Source organism: Oncorhynchus mykiss, chromosome 27, assembly GCF_057628025.1.
Source record: "Oncorhynchus mykiss isolate SJ-2025 chromosome 27, ASM5762802v1, whole genome shotgun sequence".
Lineage (NCBI taxonomy): Eukaryota > Metazoa > Chordata > Actinopteri > Salmoniformes > Salmonidae > Oncorhynchus > Oncorhynchus mykiss.
The window spans coordinates 52725001-52743778 of NC_143048.1; the positions used below are offsets into that span (position 1 = coordinate 52725001).

The 18778-nt window shown below is 49.9% G+C and overlaps 1 protein-coding gene across 4 annotated transcripts in view; it reads right to left on the reverse strand.

Moving 5' to 3' along the window:
• Nucleotides 1–18778, reverse strand: part of LOC110508135 (BRD4-interacting chromatin-remodeling complex-associated protein) — a 66830-nt gene that overhangs the window by 29348 nt on the left and 18704 nt on the right. For 2 of the 4 annotated variants that reach the window (XM_090223453.1, XM_036964623.2), the window contains one exon: nt 4049–4192. The exons of the other annotated variants lie outside the window; for them this stretch is intronic. In XM_090223453.1, coding sequence (XP_090079579.1) covers nt 4049–4192 — 144 coding nt within the window. The remainder of the gene's footprint in view (nt 1–4048; nt 4193–18778) is intronic. 4 annotated transcript variants of the gene reach the window in all.

Sequence of the window (18778 nt, forward strand, 5' to 3'; positions counted from 1 at the left end):
AGTAGTAGTAGTAATTAGTAATATTTATAGTAGTAGTAAATAGTAATTTGAAGTAGTAGTAGTAAATAGTAATTTTTAAAGTAGTAGTATTAAATAGTAATATTTGAAGTAGTAGTAGTAAATAGTAATATTTAAAGTAATAGTAGTAGTAATTAGTAATATTTAAAGTAGTAGTAATTAGTAATATTTATAGTAGTAGTAAATAGTAATATTTAAAGTAATAGTAGTAGTAAATAGTCATATTTAAAGTAGTAGTAGTAGTAATTAGTAATATTTATAGTAGTAGTAGTAGTAGTAGTAGTAAATAGTAATATTTAAAGTAGTAGTAGTAGTAATTAGTAATATTTATAGTAGTAGTAGTAGTAGTAGTAGTAGTAGTAGTAGTAGTAAATAGTAATTTAAAGTAGTAGTAGTAGTAGTAAATAGTAATATTTAAAGTAGTAGTAGTAATTAGTAATATTTAAAGAAGTAGTAGTAGTAATTAGTAATATTTATAGTAGTAGTAGTAGTAAATAGTAATTTAAAGTAGTAGTAGTAAATAGTAATATTTAAAGTAATAGTAGTAATTCGTAATATTTATATTAGTAGTAGTAATTAGTAATATTTATAGTAGTAGTAGTAGTAGTAGTAGTAGTAGTAAATAGTAATTTAAAGTAGTAGTAGTAGTAAATAGTAATATTTAAAGAAGTAGTAGTAGTAATTAGTAATATTTAAATAAGTAGTAGTAGTAAATAGTAATATTTAAAGTAGTAGTAGTAATTAGTAATATTTATAGTAGTAGTAGTAGTAGTAGTAGTAGTAGTAATTAGTAATATTTATAGTAGTAGTAGTAGTAGTAGTAGTAGTAGTAGTAGTAAATAGTAAATAGTAATATTTAAAGTAGTAGTGGTAGTAGTAGTAGTAGCGGTAGTAGTAATATTTAAAGTAGTAGTAGTAGTAAATAGTAATATTTAAAGTAGTAGTAGTAATTAGTAATATTTATAGTAGTAGTAGTAGTAGTAGTAATTAGTAATATTTATAGTAGTAGTAGTAGTAGTAGTAGTAGTAGTAGTAGTAAATAGTAAATAGTAATATTTAAAGTAGTAGTGGTAGTAGTAGTAGTAGTGGTAGTAGTAATATTTAAAGTAGTAGTGGTACAGGTCTGCAGCAGGACGGGACAGTGGGTTATTGAAGCCTAGATATGGAAGGGTAATAAGTATCTCTAATAGGGTCTGGCTCCAGCAGTTACCTAGTCAGTTACCTACTCACGCCACAGAGAGGACGGTGTGTCACTGTCACCAACAGCGTTGGTGGTGAAAATGCATAGAATATTTGAATAGGGTAGTTAGTGTGTACTAGCCAACTACCTTGTGTGAACTAGCTTGCGTGTACTAGCTAACTGCACAAGTACCAGTCCAGACATTACGTCCTGGACCAGTATGTGCGTAGCACCCTGACGCACTGGACCAGAGCTACTGGGACGACTGGTATGTGCGTAGCACCCTGACGCACTGGACCAGAGCTACTGGGACGACTGGTATGTGGGTAGCACCCTGACGCACTGGACCAGAGCTACTGGGATGACTGGTATGTGGGTAGCACCCTGACGCACTGGACCAGAGCTACTGACTCACACGATACACGAGACCAAGAAACGTCTACAGGTTGCACACGCACAGTCATTTGAAAGAATAACAAAACTTCAGCAAGACAACTCAAAAGGCAAAATCCATTGACGCCGAGGTAATGGAATTCATTGCCTTTGACAATCAACCGTTCTCCATTGTGGGTGACGTTGGCTTTCGCCGACTGGTCGAGCACTTAACACTACCAGGTGTGCTATTTTTCAGATGTTGCCCTACCGGAGTTATACAGTAATGGCGTCACTGCTATTAGCTTCACAACATACTATGGAACGCTGTTTGGGTGAATTTTGGCCCATTCCTCCTGACAAAGTTGGTGTAACTGAGTCAGGTTTGTAGGCCTCTTTGCTCACACACGCTTTTTCAGTTCTGCACACAGATTTTCTATGTGATTAAGCTTTGTGATGGCCATTCCAATACCTTGATTTTGATGTCCTTAACTTCTTCGATATAGGGGGCGCTCTTTTAATTTTTGGATGAAAAACGTTCCTGTTTTAAACAAGATATTTTGTCATGAAAAGATGCTTGACAATGCATATAATTGACAGCTTTGGAAAGAAAACACTGACATTTCCAAAACTGCAAAGACATTGTCTGTGAGTGCCACAGAACTGATGTTACAGAAAAAACCCAGATAAAAATACAATCAGGAAGTGCCGCATTTTTTGAAAACGCCTCATGGCAATGACTCCTTATATGGCTGTGGAGGAGCTAGGAGTCAGCTTACCTTTTCCACGTTTTCCCCAAGGTGTCTGCAGCATTGTGACGTTTTTGTAGGCATATCATTGGAAGATTGACCATAAGAGACTACATCTACCAGGTGGTCGCTTGGTGTCCCCCGTCGCAATTATTGCGTAATCTCCAGCTGCAGTATTTTTCTGTTTGCCTCTGATGAGAAACCGACTGGCAGGAATGATTTTTCATCGAATAGAATTGTGAAAAACACATTGAGGATTGATTCTAAACGTTTGCCATGTTTCTGTCGATATTATGGAGTTAATTTGGAAAAAAGTTTGCCGTTGTAATGACTGAATTTTCGGGGTTTTTTCTTAGCCAAACGTGATGAACAAAACGGAGCTATTTCTCTTACACAAATAATATTTTTGCAAAAACTGAACATTTGCTATCTAACTGAGAGTCTCGTCATTGAAAACATCCGAAGTTCTTCAAAGGTAAATTATTTTATTTGAATGCTTTTCTTGTTATTGTGAAAATGTTGCCTGCTGAATGCTAGGCTTAATGCTATGCTAGGCTATCAATACTCTTACACAAATGCTTGTGTAGCTTTGGTTAAAGCATATTTTGAAAATCTGAGATGACAGTGTTGTTAACTTGTGTTTCAATATATTTATTTCATTTATTTCATTTCATTTGCGATTTTCATGAATAGGAATCATTGCGTTATGGAGCTTGAGGCTATAATTACGCTCCCGGATACGGGATTGCTCGACGCTAGAGGTTAAGCCATTTTGCCACAACTTTGGAAGTATGTTTGGGGTCATTGTCCATTTGGAAGACCCATTTGCGACCAAGCTTTAACTTCCTGACTGATGTCTTGAGATGTTGCTTCAATATATTCACATAATTTTCCAGCCTCATGATGACATCTATTTTGTGAAGTGCACCAGTCCCTCCTGCAGCAAAGCACACCCACAACATGATGCTGCCACCTCCGTGCTTCACAGTTGGGATGGTGTTCTTCGGCTTGCAAGCCTCTCCCTTTTTCCTCCAAACATAACGATGGTCATTATGACCAAACAGTTCTATTTTTATTTCATCGGTCCAGAGGACATTTCTACAAAAAGTACTATCTTTGTCCCCATGTGCAGTTGCAAACTGTAGTCTGGCTTTTTTATGGCGGTTTGGAGCAGTGGCTTCTTCCTTGCTGAGCGGCCTTTCAGGTTATGTCGATATAGAACTCGTTTTACTGTGGATATAGATACTTTGTACCGGTTTCCTCCAGCATCTTCACACAGCCCTTTGCTGTTGTTCTGGGATTGATTTGCACTTTTCGCACCAAAGTACGTTCATCTCTAGGAGACAGAACGCATCTCCTTCCTGAGCGTTATGACGGCTGCGTGGTCCCATGGTGTTTATACTTGTGTACTATTGTTTGTACAGATGAACATGGTACCTTCATTGTAACAAAATGTGGAAATAAAGGTTTGTGAATACTTCCTAACCCTACTTTAAATCACCCACACACAAGATGAACAGAGGTGGATTGGAATGGTGATTTAGAGAGGAAACAACCTATGGATGAACTGAGATGGAAGGTACAGATGAGAAACACACAGAGAGAGATCTAGCTGGCGAACGAGAGCAAGACAGAGAGAGAAGCCTGCAGGTAAACACAACGTCCTAACGCAGAGTGGCAGTAGCAGCAACAGGGGGTGGGGCTTAGCATAAAGGGGCTTGTTGTCTACCTGGTTTACCACTGCTGTCTCAGCTAATTGGCTGTCATGGCCCGAGGAGGCATGGCCAAAACTGCTGTTGCTGCTGACGATAACGGACGCTGGCACGCCCACTGACACAGTGGGGACGGGATCATTCTCTGTCTGTCGCTGGTCCTGACATGAGCACATTACCAAGTCAGGGAGGGAGAGAGGAAAGAGGGGTAAAATAGTAAAAAAAAAAAAAAAAAAAAGGATTGGACAGCTCAGACCAGGGGACCAAGGCATCAGTCTAATCTAGTTGGTGATTGTTAACTGTTCACTTCAGATCATCAACACAATGTCAGCAAAGACAGGGGACAGAGAGAGAAGAGAGAGAAAGAGGCAGGGGACAGAGAGAGAAGAGAGAGAAAGAGGCAGGGGGCAGAGAGAGAAGAGAGAGAAAGAGGCAGGGGGCAGAGAGAAAGAGGGGGCATAGAGAGGAGAGAAAGAGGCAGGGGGCATAGAGCGAAGAGAGAAAGAGGCAGGGGGCATAGAGAGAAGAGAAAGAGGCAGGGGCAGAGAGAAAGAGGCAGGGGGCAGAGAGAAATAGGCAGGGGGCAGAGAAATAGGCAGGGGCAGAGATAAAGAGGCAGGGGGCAGAGAGAAAGAGGCAGGGGGCAGAGAGAAAGAGGCAGGGGCAGAGAGAAAGAGGCAGAGAGAGAGAGAGAGAGAGAGGGGGGCAGGGGCAGAGAGAGAGAGGGGCAGGGGGCAGAGAGAGAGAAAGAGGCAGGGGGCAGAGAGAGCGAGAGAGAGGCAGGGGGCAGAGAGAGAGAGAGAGGCAGGGGGCAGAGAGAGAGAGAGAGGCAGGGGGCATAGAGAGAGGAAGGGGAAAGAGAGAGAGAGGGGAAGGGGGGCAGAGAGTGAGAGAGAGAGGCATGGGGCAGAGAGAGAGGGGCAGGGGACAGAGAGAGAGAGAGGCAGGGGGCAGAGAGAGAGAGGCAGGGGACAGAGAGGCAGGGGGCAGAGAGAGAGAGAGAGAGAGAGAGGCAGAGAGAGAGGCAGAGAGAGAGGCAGAGAGAGAGGCAGAGAGAGAGGCAGAGAGAGGCAGAGAGAGAGGCAGAGAGAGAGGCAGAGAGAGAGGCAGAGAGAGAGTGAGAGAGAGAGAGGGGCAGGGGGCAGAGAGAGAGAGAGAGAGGCAGGGGGCAGAGGACAGAGAGAAAGGGGCAGAGGACAGAGAGAAAGGGGCAGGGGGCAGAGAGAGAGAGAGAGAGGCAAGGGCAGAGGACAGAGAGAGAGGGGCAGGGGCAGAGGACAGAGAGAGAGGGGCAGGGGGCAGAGAGCGAGGGAGAGGCAGGGGGGCAGAGAGTGAGAGGCAGGGGGGCAGAGTGTGAGCGAGAGAGAGAGAGGCAGGGGGCAGAGAGAGAGGGGCAGGGGGCAGAGAGAGAGAGAGAGAGGAAGGGGAAAGAGAGAGAGGCAGGGGCATAGAGAGAGAGGAAGGGGAAAGAGAGAGAGGGGGGCAGGGGGGCAGAGAGTGAGAGAGAGAGGCATGGGGCAGAGAGAGAGAGGGGCAGGGGACAGAGAGAGAGAGGCAGGGGGCAGAGAGAGAGAGAGAGGGGAGAGAGAGAGAGAGGCAGGGGGCAGAGAGAGAGAGAGAGAGAGGCAGAGAGGCAGAGAGAGAGAGAGAGAGGCAGAGAGAGGCAGAGAGAGAGAGGCAGAGAGAGGCAGAGAGGGAGAGAGAGAGGCAGAGAGGGAGAGAGAGAGGCAGAGAGGGAGAGAGAGAGGCAGAGAGGGAGAGAGAGAGAGAGAGAGAGAGAGGCAGAGAGAGATCGAGAGAGGAAGGGGAGAGAGAAAGAGGCAAGGGGCAGAGAGAGAAGAGAGAGAAAGAGGCAGGGGGCAGAGAGGGGGCTGTTACGAGAGGCAGAGAGAGAGAGAGGCAGAGAGAGAGAGAGGCAGAGAGAGAGAGAGAGGCAGAGAGAGAGAGAGAGGCAGAGAGAGAGAGAGAGAGGCAGAGAGAGAGAGAGAGAGAGAGGCAGAGAGAGAGAGAGAGAGAGAGGCAGAGAGAGAGAGGCAGAGAGAGAGAGGCAGAGAGAGAGACGTAGAGGTAGAGAGACGTAGAGGTAGAGAGACGTAGAGGTAGAGAGAGAGAGAGAGAGAGAGGCAGGGGGCAGAGAGAGAGAGACAGGGGGCAGAGAGAGAGAGACAGGGGGCAGAGAGAGAGAGACAGGGGGCAGAGAGAGAGAGAGAGAGAGGCAGAGAGAGAGAGAGAGAGAGAGGCAGAGAGAGAGAGGCAGAGAGAGAGAGGCAGAGAGAGAGACGTAGAGGTAGAGAGACGTAGAGGTAGAGAGACGTAGAGGTAGAGAGAGAGAGAGAGAGAGAGGCAGGGGGCAGAGAGAGAGAGACAGGGGGCAGAGAGAGAGAGACAGGGGGCAGAGAGAGAGAGACAGGGGGCAGAGAGAGAGAGACAGGGGGCAGAGAGAGAGAGACAGGGGGCAGAGAGAGAGAGACAGGGGGCAGAGAAAGAGAGGCAGGGGGCAGAGAGAGAGGGGGGCAGGGGGCAGTGAGAGAGAGAGAGAGAAAGAGAGAGGCAGGGGGCATAGAGAGAGGAAGGGGAAAGAGAGAGAGGGGCAGGGGGGCAGAGAGTGAGAGAGAGGGGCATGGGGCAGAGAGAGAGAGAGGCAGGGGGCAGAGAGAGAGAGGCAGGGGACAGAGAGAGAGAGGCAGGGGACAGAGAGGCAGGGGGCAGAGAGAGAGAGAGAGAGAGAGGCAGAGAGAGAGAGAGGGGCAGAGAGAGAGAGAGGCAGAGAGAGAGGCAGAGAGAGAGGCAGAGAGAGAGGCAGAGAGAGAGGCAGAGAGAGAGGCAGAGAGAGAGGCAGAGAGAGAGTGAGAGAGAGAGGGGCAGGGGGCAGAGAGAGAGAGAGAGAGAGGCAGGGGGCAGAGGACAGAGAGAAAGGGGCAGGGGGCAGAGAGAGAGAGAGAGGCTGGGGCAGAGGACAGAGAGAGGGGGGCAGGGGGCAGAGAGCGAGGGAGAGGCAGGGGGGCAGAGAGTGAGAGGCAGGGGGGCAGAGAGTGAGAGGCAGGGGGGCAGAGAGAGAGAGGCAGGGGGGCAGAGTGTGAGCGAGAGAGAGAGAGGCAGGGGGCAGAGTGTGAGCGAGTGAGGGGCAGGGGGCAGAGAGAGAGAGAGAGAGAGAGAGGAAGGGGAAAGAGAGAGAGGCAGGGGGCATAGAGAGAGAGGAAGGGGAAAGAGAGAGAGGGGGGCAGGGGGGCAGAGAGTGAGAGAGAGAGGCATGGGGCAGAGAGAGAGAAGGGCAGGGGACAGAGAGAGAGAGGCAGGGGGCAGAGAGAGAGAGAGAGGGGAGAGAGAGAGAGAGAGAGAGAGAGGCAGGGGGCAGAGAGAGAGAGAGAGAGAGAGAGGCAGAGAGGCAGAGAGAGAGAGAGAGAGGCAGAGAGAGGCAGAGAGAGAGAGAGAGGGGCAGAGAGAGAGAGAGAGACAGAGAGAGAGAGACAGAGAGAGAGAGGCAGAGAGAGAGACGTAGAGGTAGAGAGACGTAGAGGTAGAGAGACGTAGAGGTAGAGAGACGTAGAGGTAGAGAGAGAGAGAGAGAGAGGCAGGGGGCAGAGAGAGAGAGACAGGGGGCAGAGAGAGAGAGAGAGACAGGGGGCAGAGAGAGAGAGAGACAGGGGGCAGAGAAAGAGAGAGAGAGAGAGGCAGGGGGCAGAGAGAGAGGGGGGCAGGGGGCAGTGAGAGAGAGAGAAAGAGAGAGGCAGGGGGCATAGAGAGAGGAAGGGGAAAGAGAGAGAGGGGCAGGGGGGCAGAGAGTGAGAGAGAGAGGCATGGGGCAGAGAGAGAGAGGGGCAGGGGACAGAGAGAGAGAGAGGCAGGGGGCAGAGAGAGAGAGGCAGGGGACAGAGAGAGAGAGGCAGGGGACAGAGAGAGAGAGAGAGAGAGAGAGAGAGAGGCAGAGAGAGAGAGGCAGAGAGAGAGAGGCAGAGAGAGAGAGAGGCAGAGAGAGAGAGAGGCAGAGAGAGAGAGGCAGAGAGAGAGGCAGAGAGAGAGGCAGAGAGAGAGGCAGAGAGAGAGGCAGAGAGAGAGGCAGAGAGAGAGGCAGAGAGAGAGTGAGAGAGAGAGGGGCAGGGGCAGAGAGAGAGAGAGAGAGGCAGGGGGCAGAGGACAGAGAGAAAGGGGCAGGGGGCAGAGAGAGAGAGAGAGAGAGGCAGGGGCAGAGGACAGAGAGAGGGGGGCAGGGGGCAGAGAGCGAGGGAGAGGCAGGGGGGCAGAGAGTGAGAGGCAGGGGGGCAGAGAGAGAGAGGCAGGGGGGCAGAGTGTGAGCGAGAGAGAGAGAGGCAGGGGGCAGAGAGAGAGAGGGGCAGGGGGCAGAGAGAGAGAGAGAGAGAGGAAGGGGAAAGAGAGAGAGGCAGGGGGCATAGAGAGAGAGGAAGGGGAAAGAGAGAGAGGGGGGCAGGGGGGCAGAGAGTGAGAGAGAGAGGCATGGGGCAGAGAGAGAGAAGGGCAGGGGGCAGAGAGAGAGAGGCAGGGGGCAGAGAGAGAGAGAGAGGGGAGAGAGAGAGAGAGAGAGAGGCAGGGGGCAGAGAGAGAGAGAGAGAGAGAGAGGCAGAGAGGCAGAGAGAGAGAGAGAGAGGCAGAGAGAGGCAGAGAGAGAGAGAGAGGCAGAGAGAGGCAGAGAGAGAGGCAGAGAGGGAGAGAGAGAGGCAGAGAGGGAGAGAGAGAGAGAGGCAGAGAGAGAGAGTGACGTAGCGGTAGAGACGTAGCGGTAGAGACGTAGCGGTAGAGACGTAGCGGTAGAGACGTAGCGGTAGAGACGTAGCGGTAGAGACGTAGCGGTAGAGACGTAGCGGTAGAGACGTAGCGGTAGAGACGTAGCGGTAGAGACGTAGCGGTAGAGACGTAGCGGTAGAGACGTAGCGGTAGAGAGGAAGAGAAGTAGAGGAAGAGAAGTAGAGGTAGAGAAGTAGAGGTAGAGACATAGAGGTAGAGAGGTAGCATTAGAGACGTAGAGGTAGAGAGGTAGAGGTAGAGACGTAGCATTAGAGACGTAGCGGTAGAGAGGAAGAGAAGTAGAGGTAGAGACGTAGAGGTAGAGAGGTAGCATTAGAGAGGTAGAGGTAGAGACGTAGCATTAGAGACGTAGCGGTAGAGAGGAAGAGAAGTAGAAGTAGAGAGGAAGAGGTAGAGACGTAGAAGTAGAGAGGAAGAAACGTAGAGGTAGAGGGGAAGAGACGTAGACATAGAGAGGAAGAGACGTAGAGGTAGAGAGGTAGAGGTAGAGACGTAGAGGTAGAGAGGTAGAGGTAGAGACGTAGAGGTAGAGACGTAGAGGTAGAGAGGTAGAGACGTAGAGGTAAAGAGGTAGAGACGTAGAGGTAAAGAGGTAGAGACGTAGAGGTAAAGAGGTAGAGACGTAGAGGTAAAGAGGTAGAGACGTAGAGGTAAAGAGGTAGAGACGTAGAGGTAAAGAGGTAGAGACGTAGAGGTAAAGAGGTAGAGACGTAGAGGTAAAGAGGTAGAGACGTAGAGGTAAAGAGGTAGAGACGTAGAGGTAAAGAGGTAGAGACGTAGCATTAGAGACGTAGCGGTAGAGACGTAGCGGTAGAGACGTAGCGGTAGAGACGTAGCGGTAGAGACGTAGCGGTAGAGACGTAGCGGTAGAGACGTAGCGGTAGAGACGTAGCGGTAGAGACGTAGCGGTAGAGACGTAGCGGTAGAGACGTAGCGGTAGAGAGGAAGAGAAGTAGAAGTAGAGAGGAAGAGGTAGAGACGTAGAAGTAGAGAGGAAGAAACGTAGAGGTAGAGGGGAAGAGACGTAGACATAGAGAGGAAGAGACGTAGAGGTAGAGAGGTAGAGGTAGAGACGTAGAGGTAGAGAGGTAGAGGTAGAGACGTAGAGGTAAAGAGGTAGAGAGGTAGAGAGGTAGAGACGTAGAGGTAAAGAGGTAGAGACGTAGAAGTAAAGAGGTAGAGACGTAGAGGTAAAGAGGTAGAGACGTAGAGGAAAAGAGGTAGAGACGTAGCGGTAGAGAGGTAGCGGTAGAGAGGTAGCGGTAGAGAGGTAGCGGTAGAGAGGTAGCGGTAGAGACGTAGCGGTAGAGACGTAGCGGTAGAGACGTAGCGGTAGAGACGTAGCGGTAGAGACGTAGCGGTAGAGACGTAGCGGTAGAGACGTAGCGGTAGAGACGTAGCGGTAGAGACGTAGCGGTAGAGACGTAGCGGTAGAGACGTAGCGGTAGAGACGTAGCGGTAGAGACGTAGCGGTAGAGACGTAGCGGTAGAGACGTAGCGGTAGAGACGTAGCGGTAGAGACGTAGCGGTAGAGACGTAGCGGTAGAGAGGAAGAGAAGTAGAGGAAGAGAAGTAGAGGTAGAGAAGTAGAGGTAGAGACATAGAGGTAGAGAGGTAGCATTAGAGACGTAGAGGTAGAGAGGTAGAGGTAGAGACGTAGCATTAGAGACGTAGCGGTAGAGAGGAAGAGAAGTAGAGGTAGAGACGTAGAGGTAGAGACGTAGCGGTAGAGACGTAGCGGTAGAGACGTAGCGGTAGAGACGTAGCGGTAGAGACGTAGCGGTAGAGACGTAGCGGTAGAGACGTAGCGGTAGAGAGGAAGAGAAGTAGAGGAAGAGAAGTAGAGGTAGAGACGTAGAGGTAGAGAGGTAGCATTAGAGAGGTAGAGGTAGAGACGTAGCATTAGAGACGTAGCGGTAGGGAGGAAGAGAAGTAGAAGTAGAGAGGAAGAGGTAGAGACGTAGAAGTAGAGAGGAAGAAACGTAGAGGTAGAGGGGAAGAGACGTAGCGGTAGAGACGTAGCGGTAGAGACGTAGCGGTAGAGACCTAGCGGTAGAGACCTAGCGGTAGAGACGTAGCGGTAGAGACGTAGCGGTAGAGAGGAAGAGAAGTAGCGGTAGAGACGTAGCGGTAGAGACGTAGCGGTAGAGACATAGCGGTAGAGAGGAAGAGAAGTAGAGGTAGAGACGTAGAGGTAGAGAGGTAGCATTAGAGAGGTAGAGGTAGAGACGTAGCATTAGAGACGTAGCGGTAGAGAGGAAGAGAAGTAGAAGTAGAGAGGAAGAGGTAGAGACGTAGAAGTAGAGAGGAAGAAACGTAGAGGTAGAGGGGAAGAGAAGTAGACAGAGAGGAAGAGACTTAGCGGTAGAGAGGTAGCGGTAGAGAGGTAGAGACGTAGCATTAGAGACGTAGCATTAGAGACGTAGCGGTAGAGACGTAGCGGTAGAGACGTAGCGGTAGAGAGGAAGAGGTAGAGAGGTAGCGGTAGAGAGGTAGCGGTAGAGAGGTAGCGGTAGAGAGGTAGCGGTAGAGAGGTAGCGGTAGAGAGGTAGAGACGTAGCATTAGAGACGTAGCGGTAGAGACGTAGCGGTAGAGACGTAGCGGTAGAGACGTCGCATTAGAGAAGAAGAGAAGTAGAGAGGAAGAGAAGTAGAGAGGAAGAGGTAGAGACATAGAAGTAGAGACGTAGAGGTAGAGAGGTAGAGAGGTAGCGGTAGAGGTAGAGGTAGAGACGTAGGGGTAAAGAGGTAGAGACGTAGAGGTAGAGAGGTAGAGACGTAGCATTAGAGACGTAGCGGTAGAGACGTAGCGGTAGAGACGTAGCGGTAGAGACGTAGCGGTAGAGACGTCGCATTAGAGACGTAGCGGTAGAGACGTAGCGGTAGAGACGTCGCATTAGAGAGGAAGAGAAGTAGAGAGGAAGAGAAGTAGAGAGGAAGAGGTAGAGACGTAGAAGTAGAGACGTAGAGGTAGAGAGGTAGAGAGGTAGCGGTAGAGGTAGAGGTAGAGGTAGAGACGTAGAGGTAAAGAGGTAGAGACGTAGAGGTAGAGGGGAAGAGACGTAGACATAGAGAGGAAGAGACGTAGAGGAAGAAACGTAGAGGTAGAGAGGTAGCGGTAGAGGTAAAGAGGTAGAGACGTAGAGGTAAAGAGGTAGAGACGTAGAGGTAGAGCGGTAGAGACGTAGAGGTAGAGAGGTGTAGAGGTAGAGGGGTAGAGACGTAGAGGTAGAGAGGAAGAGACGTAGAGGTAAAGAGGTAGAGACGTAGAGGTAAAGAGGTAGAGACGTAGCGGTAGAGACGTAGCGGTAGAGAGGAAGAGAAGTAGAGGAAGAGAAGTAGAGGTAGAGACGTAGCGGTAGAGACGTAGCGGTAGAGAGGAAGAGAAGTAGAGGAAGAGAAGTAGAGGTAGAGACGTAGAGGTAGAGACGTAGCATTAGAGACGTAGCGGTAGAGGGGAAGAGAAGTAGAGGTAGAGAGGTAGCGGTAGAGACGTAGAAGTAGAGACGTAGCGGTAGAGACGTAGCGGTAGAGACGTAGCGGTAGAGAGGAAGAGGTAGAGAACTGGAAGTAGAGAGGAAGAAACGTAGAGGTAGAGGGGAAGAGAAGTAGACATAGAGAGGAAGAGACGTAGCGGTAGAGAGGTAGCGGTAGAGACGTAGCGGTAGAGATGTAGCGGTAGAGACGTAGCGGTAGAGATGTAGCGGTAGAGAGGTAGCGGTAGAGACGTAGCGGTAGAGAGGTAGAGACGTAGCGGTAGAGACGTAGCGGTAGAGACGTAGCGGTAGAGATGTAGCGGTAGAGACGTAGCATTAGAGACGTAGCATTAGAGATGTAGCATTAGAGACGTAGCGGTAGAGACGTCGCATTAGAGAGGAAGAGAAGTAGAGAGGAAGAGAAGTAGAGAGGAAGAGAAGTAGAGAGGAAGAGGTAGAGACGTAGAAGTAGAGACGTAGAGGTAGAGAGGTAGCGGTAGAGGTAGAGGTAGAGACGTAGAGGTAAAGAGGTAGAGACGTAGAGGTAGAGGGGAAGAGACGTAGAGGTAGAGAGGAAGAGACGTAGAGGAAGAAACGTAGAGGTAAAGAGGTAGAGACGTAGAGGTAGAAACGTAGAGGTAAAGAGGTAGAGACGTAGAGGTAAAGAGGTGTAGAGGTAGAGGGGTAGAGGGGTAGAGACGTAGAGGTAAAGAGGTAGAGACGTAGAGGTAGAGAGGAAGAGACGTAGAGGTAAAGAGGTAGAGACGTAGAGGTAAAGAGGTAGAGACGTAGCATTAGAGACGTAGCGGTAGAGACGTAGCGGTAGAGACGTAGCGGTAGAGACGTAGCGGTAGAGACGTAGCGGTAGAGAGGAAGAGAAGTAGAGGTAGAGACAAAGAGGTAGAGAGGTAGCATTAGAGACGTAGAGGTAGAGAGGAAGAGGTAGAGACCTAGAAGTAGAGAGGAAGAAACGTAGAGGTAGAGGGGAAGAGACGTAGCATTAGAGACGTAGCGGTAGAGAGGAAGAGAAGTAGACAGAGAGGAAGAGACTTAGCGGTAGAGAGGTAGCGGTAGAGAGGTAGCGGTAGAGAGGTAGAGAGGTAGAGACGTAGCGGTAGAGACGTAGCGGTAGAGACGTAGCGGTAGAGACGTAGCGGTAGAGAAGTAGCGGTAGAGACGTAGCGGTAGAGACGTAGCGGTAGAGAGGTAGCGGTAGAGAGGTAGCGGTAGAGAGGTAGCGGTAGAGAGGTAGAGACGTAGCATTAGAGACGTAACGGTAGAGACGTAGCGGTAGAGACGTAGCGGTAGAGACGTCGCATTAGAGAGGAAGAGAAGTAGAGAGGAAGAGAAGTAGAGAGGAAGAGAAGTAGAGACGTAGAAGTAGAGACGTAGAGGTAGAGAGGTAGAGGTAGCGACGTAGGGGTAAAGAGGTAGAGACGTAGAGGTAGAGGGGAAGAGACGTAGACATAGAGAGGAAGAGAAGTAGAGGTAGAGACGTAGAGGGGAAGAGACGTAGAGGTAAAGAGGTAGAGGTAAAGAGGTAGAGACGTAGAGGTAGAGACGTAGCGGTAGAGACGTAGCGGTAGAGACGTAGCGGTAGAGACGTAGCGGTAGAGACGTAGCGGTAGAGAGGAAGAGAAGTAGAGAGGAAGAGAAGTAGAGAGGAAGAGAAGTAGAGAGGAAGAGAAGTAGAGACGTAGAAGTAGAGACGTAGAGGTAGAGAGGTAGAGGTAGCGACGTAGGGGTAAAGAGGTAGAGACGTAGAGGTAGAGGGGAAGAGACGTAGACATAGAGAGGAAGAGAAGTAGAGGTAGAGACGTAGAGGGGAAGAGACGTAGAGGTAAAGAGGTAGAGACGTAGAGGTAGAGAGGTAGAGAGGAAGAGAAGTAGAGGTAGAGACGTAGAGGGGAAGAGACGTAGAGGTAGAGAGGTAGAGAAGTAGAGGTAGAGAGGTAGAGACGTAGAGGTAGAGAGGAAGAGAAGTAGAGGTAGAGACGTAGAGGGGAAGAGACGTAGAGGTAGAGAGGTAGAGAAGTAGAGGTAGAGAGGTAGAGACGTAGAGGTAGAGAGGAAGAGAAGTAGAGGTAGAGACGTAGAGGGGAAGAGACGTAGAGGTAGAGAGGTAGAAACGTAGCGGTAGAGACGTAGCGGTAGACGTAGAGGTAGAGACGTAGAGGTAGAGACGTAGCGGTAGAGACGTAGCGGTAGAGACGTAGCGGTAGAGAGGAAGAGAAGTAGAGGTAGAGAGGAAGAGGTAGAGAGGTAGAGGTAGACGTAGAGGTAGAGACGTAGAGGTAGAGACGTAGAGGTAGAGACGTAGCGGTAGAGACGTAGCGGTAGAGACGTAGCGGTAGAGAGGAAGAGAAGTAGAAGTAGAGAGGAAGAGGTAGAGAGGTAGAGGTAGACGTAGAGGTAGAGACGTAGAGGTAGAGACGTAGAGGTAGAGACGTAGCGGTAGAGACGTAGCGGTAGAGACGTAGCGGTAGAGAGGAAGAGAAGTAGAAGTAGAGAGGAAGAGGTAGAGAGGTAGAGGTAGACGTAGAGGTAGAGACGTAGAGGTAGAGACGTAGAGGTAGAGACGTAGCGGTAGAGACGTAGCGGTAGAGACGTAGCGGTAGAGACGTAGCGGTAGAGACGTAGCGGTAGAGACGTAGCGGTAGAGACGTAGCGGTAGAGAGGAAGAGAAGTAGAAGTAGAGAGGAAGAGGTAGAGAGGTAGCGGTAGAGGTAGAGAGGTAGCGGTAGAGGTAGAGAGGTAGAGACGTAGAGGTAGAGAGGAAGAAACGTAGAGGTAGAGACGTAGAGGTAGAGACGTAGAGGTAGAGAGGTAGAGACGTAGAGGTAGAGAGGTAGAGATAGTAGCGGTAGAGGTAGAGAGGTAGCGGTAGAGGTAGAGAGGTAGCGGTAGAGGTAGAGAGGTAGAGACGTAGAGGTAGAGAGGAAGAAACGTAGAGGTAGAGACGTAGAGGTAGAGGGGAAGAGACGTAGAGGTAGAGAGGTAGCGGTAGAGAGGTGGAGGTAGAGACGTAGCGGTAGAGACGTAGCGGTAGAGACGTAGCGGTAGAGACGTAGCGGTAGAGACGTAGCGGTAGAGAGGAAGAGAAGTAGAAGTAGAGAGGAAGAGGTAGAGAGGTAGCGGTAGAGGTAGAGAGGTAGCGGTAGAGAGGTAGAGACGTAGAGGTAGAGAGGTAGAGACGTAGAGGTAGAGAGGTAGAGATGTTAGCGGTAGAGGTAGAGAGGTAGCGGTAGAGGTAGAGAGGTAGCGGTAGAGGTAGAGAGGTAGAGGTAGAGAGGAAGAAACGTAGAGGTAGAGACGTAGAGGTAGAGACGTAGAGGTAGAGGGGAAGAGACGTAGAGGTAAAGAGGTAGAGAAGTAGCGGTAGAGAGGTAGAGGTAGACGTAGAGGTAGAGACGTAGAGGTAGAGAGGTAGAGGTAGAGACGTAGCGGTAGAGACGTAGCGGTAGAGACGTAGCGGTAGAGACGTAGAAGTAGAGAGGTAGCGGTAGAGACGTAGCGGTAGAGACGTAGCGGTAGAGACGTAGCGGTAGAGACGTAGCGGTAGAGACGTAGCGGTAGAGACGTAGCGGTAGAGAGGAAGAGAAGTAGAAGTAGAGAGGAAGAGGTAGAGAGGTAGCGGTAGAGGTAGAGAGGTAGCGGTAGAGGTAGAGAGGTAGAGACGTAGAGGTAGAGAGGAAGAAACGTAGAGGTAGAGACGTAGAGGTAGAGACGTAGAGGTAGAGAGGTAGAGACGTAGAGGTAGAGAGGTAGAGATAGTAGCGGTAGAGGTAGAGAGGTAGCGGTAGAGGTAGAGAGGTAGCGGTAGAGGTAGAGAGGTAGAGACGTAGAGGTAGAGAGGAAGAAACGTAGAGGTAGAGACGTAGAGGTAGAGGGGAAGAGACGTAGAGGTAGAGAGGTAGCGGTAGAGAGGTGGAGGTAGAGACGTAGCGGTAGAGACGTAGCGGTAGAGACGTAGCGGTAGAGAGGAAGAGAAGTAGAAGTAGAGAGGAAGAGGTAGAGAGGTAGCGGTAGAGGTAGAGAGGTAGCGGTAGAGAGGTAGAGACGTAGAGGTAGAGAGGTAGAGACGTAGAGGTAGAGAGGTAGAGATGTTAGCGGTAGAGGTAGAGAGGTAGCGGTAGAGGTAGAGAGGTAGCGGTAGAGGTAGAGAGGTAGAGGTAGAGAGGAAGAAACGTAGAGGTAGAGACGTAGAGGTAGAGACGTAGAGGTAGAGGGGAAGAGACGTAGAGGTAAAGAGGTAGAGAAGTAGCGGTAGAGAGGTAGAGGTAGAGACGTCGCATTAGAGACGTAGCGGTAGAGACGTAGCGGTAGAGACGTAGCATTAGAGAGGAAGAGAAGTAGAGAGGAAGAGAAGTAGAGAGGAAGAGGTAGAGACGTAGAAGTAGAGACGTAGAAGTAGAGAGGTAGAGGTAGAGAGGTAGCGGTAGAGGTAGAGACGTAGAGGTAAAGAGGTAGAGACGTAGAGATAGAGAGGTAGAGGGGAAGAGACGTAGAGGTAAAGAGATAGAGACGTAGCGGTAGAAAGGAAGAGAAGTAGAGGTAGAGACGTAGCGGTAAAGAGGTAGAGACGTAGAGGTAGAGGGGAAGAGACGTAGAGGTAAAGAGGTAGAGACGTAGAGGTAGAGAGGTAGAGGGGAAGAGACGTAGAGGAAGAAACGTAGAGGTAAAGAGGTAGAGACGTAGAGGTAGAGAGGTAGAGGGGAAGAGACGTAGAGGTAAAGAGATAGAGACGTAGCGGTAGAAAGGAAGAGAAGTAGAGGTAGAGACGTAGCGGTAAAGAGGTAGAGACATAGAGGTAGAGGGGAAGAGAAGTAGAGGTAAAGAGGTAGAGACGTAGCGGTAGAAAGGAAGAGAAGTAGAGGTAGAGACGTAGAGGTAGAGGGGAAGAGACGTAGAGGTAGAGGGGTAGAGACGTAGAGGTAGAGAGGTAGAGACGTAGAGGTAAAGAGGTAGAGACGTAGAGGTAAAGAGGTAGAGACGTAGAGGTAAAGAGGTAGAGACGTAGAGGTAAAGAGGTAGAGACGTAGAGGTAAAGAGGTAGAGACGTAGAGGTAAAGAGGTAGAGACGTAGAGGTAAAGAGGTAGAGACGTAGAGGTAAAGAGGTAGATACGTAAAGAGGTAGAGACGTAGAGGTAAAGGTAGAGACGTAGCGGTAGAGAGGTAGAGACGTCGCATTAGAGACGTAGCGGTAGAGACGTAGCGGTAGAGACGTAGAAGTAGAGACGTAGAGGTAGAGAGGTAGATAGGTAGTGGTAGAGGTAGAGGGGAAGAGACGTAGACATAGAGAGGAAGAGACGTAGAGGAAGAAACGTAGAGGTAGAGAGGTAGCGGTAGAGGTAAAGAGGTAGAGACGTAGAGGTAAAGAGGTAGAGACGTAGAGGTAGAGCGGTAGAGACGTAGAGGTAAAGAGGTAGAGACGTAGAGGTAGAGAGGAAGAGACGTAGAGGTAAAGAGGTAGAGACGTAGCGGTAGAGACGTAGCGGTAGAGACGTAGCGGTAGAGACGTAGCGGTAGAGACGTAGCGGTAGAGACATAGCGGTAGAGAGGAAGAGAAGTAGAGGTAGAGACGTAGAGGTAGAGAGGTAGCATTAGAGAGGTAGAGGTAGAGACGTAGCGGTAGAGACGTAGCGGTAGAGACGTAGCGGTAGAGACATAGCGGTAGAGACGTAGCGGTAGAGACGTAGCGGTAGAGACATAGCGGTAGAGACGTAGCGGTAGAGACGTAGCGGTAGAGACGTAGAGGTAGAGACGTAGCGGTAGAGACGTAGCGGTAGAGACATAGCGGTAGAGACGTAGCGGTAGAGAGGAAGAGAAGTAGAGGTAGAGACGTAGCGGTAGAGACGTAGCGGTAGAGACGTAGCGGTAGAGACGTAGCGGTAGAGACGTAGCGGTAGAGACGTAGCGGTAGAGACGTAGCGGTAGAGACGTAGAGGTAGAGACGTAGCGGTAGAGACGTAGCGGTAGAGACGTAGCGGTAGAGACATAGCGGTAGAGACGTAGCGGTAGAGAGGAAGAGAAGTAGAGGTAGAGACGTAGAGGTAGAGAGGTAGCATTAGAGAGGTAGAGGTAGAGAAGTAGCGGTAGAGACGTAGCGGTAGAGACGTAGCGGTAGAGACATAGCGGTAGAGAGGAAGAGAAGTAGAGGTAGAGACGTAGAGGTAGAGAGGTAGCATTAGAGAGGTAGAGGTAGAGACGTAGCGGTAGAGACGTAGCGGTAGAGAGGAAGAGAAGTAGAGGAAGAGAAGTAGAGGTAGAGACGTAGAGGTAGAGAGGTAGAGACGTAGCGGTAGAGACGTGGCGGTACAGAGGAAGAGAAGTAGAAGTAGAGAGGAAGAGGTAGAGACGTAGAAGTAGAGAGGTAGAGACGTAGAGGTAGAGACGTAGAGGTAGAGACGTAGCGGTAGAGACGTAGCGGTAGAGAGGAAGAGACGTAGAGGAAGAGAGGAAGAGACGTAGAGACGTAGAGGTAGAGAGGAAGACATACATTTAGAGGT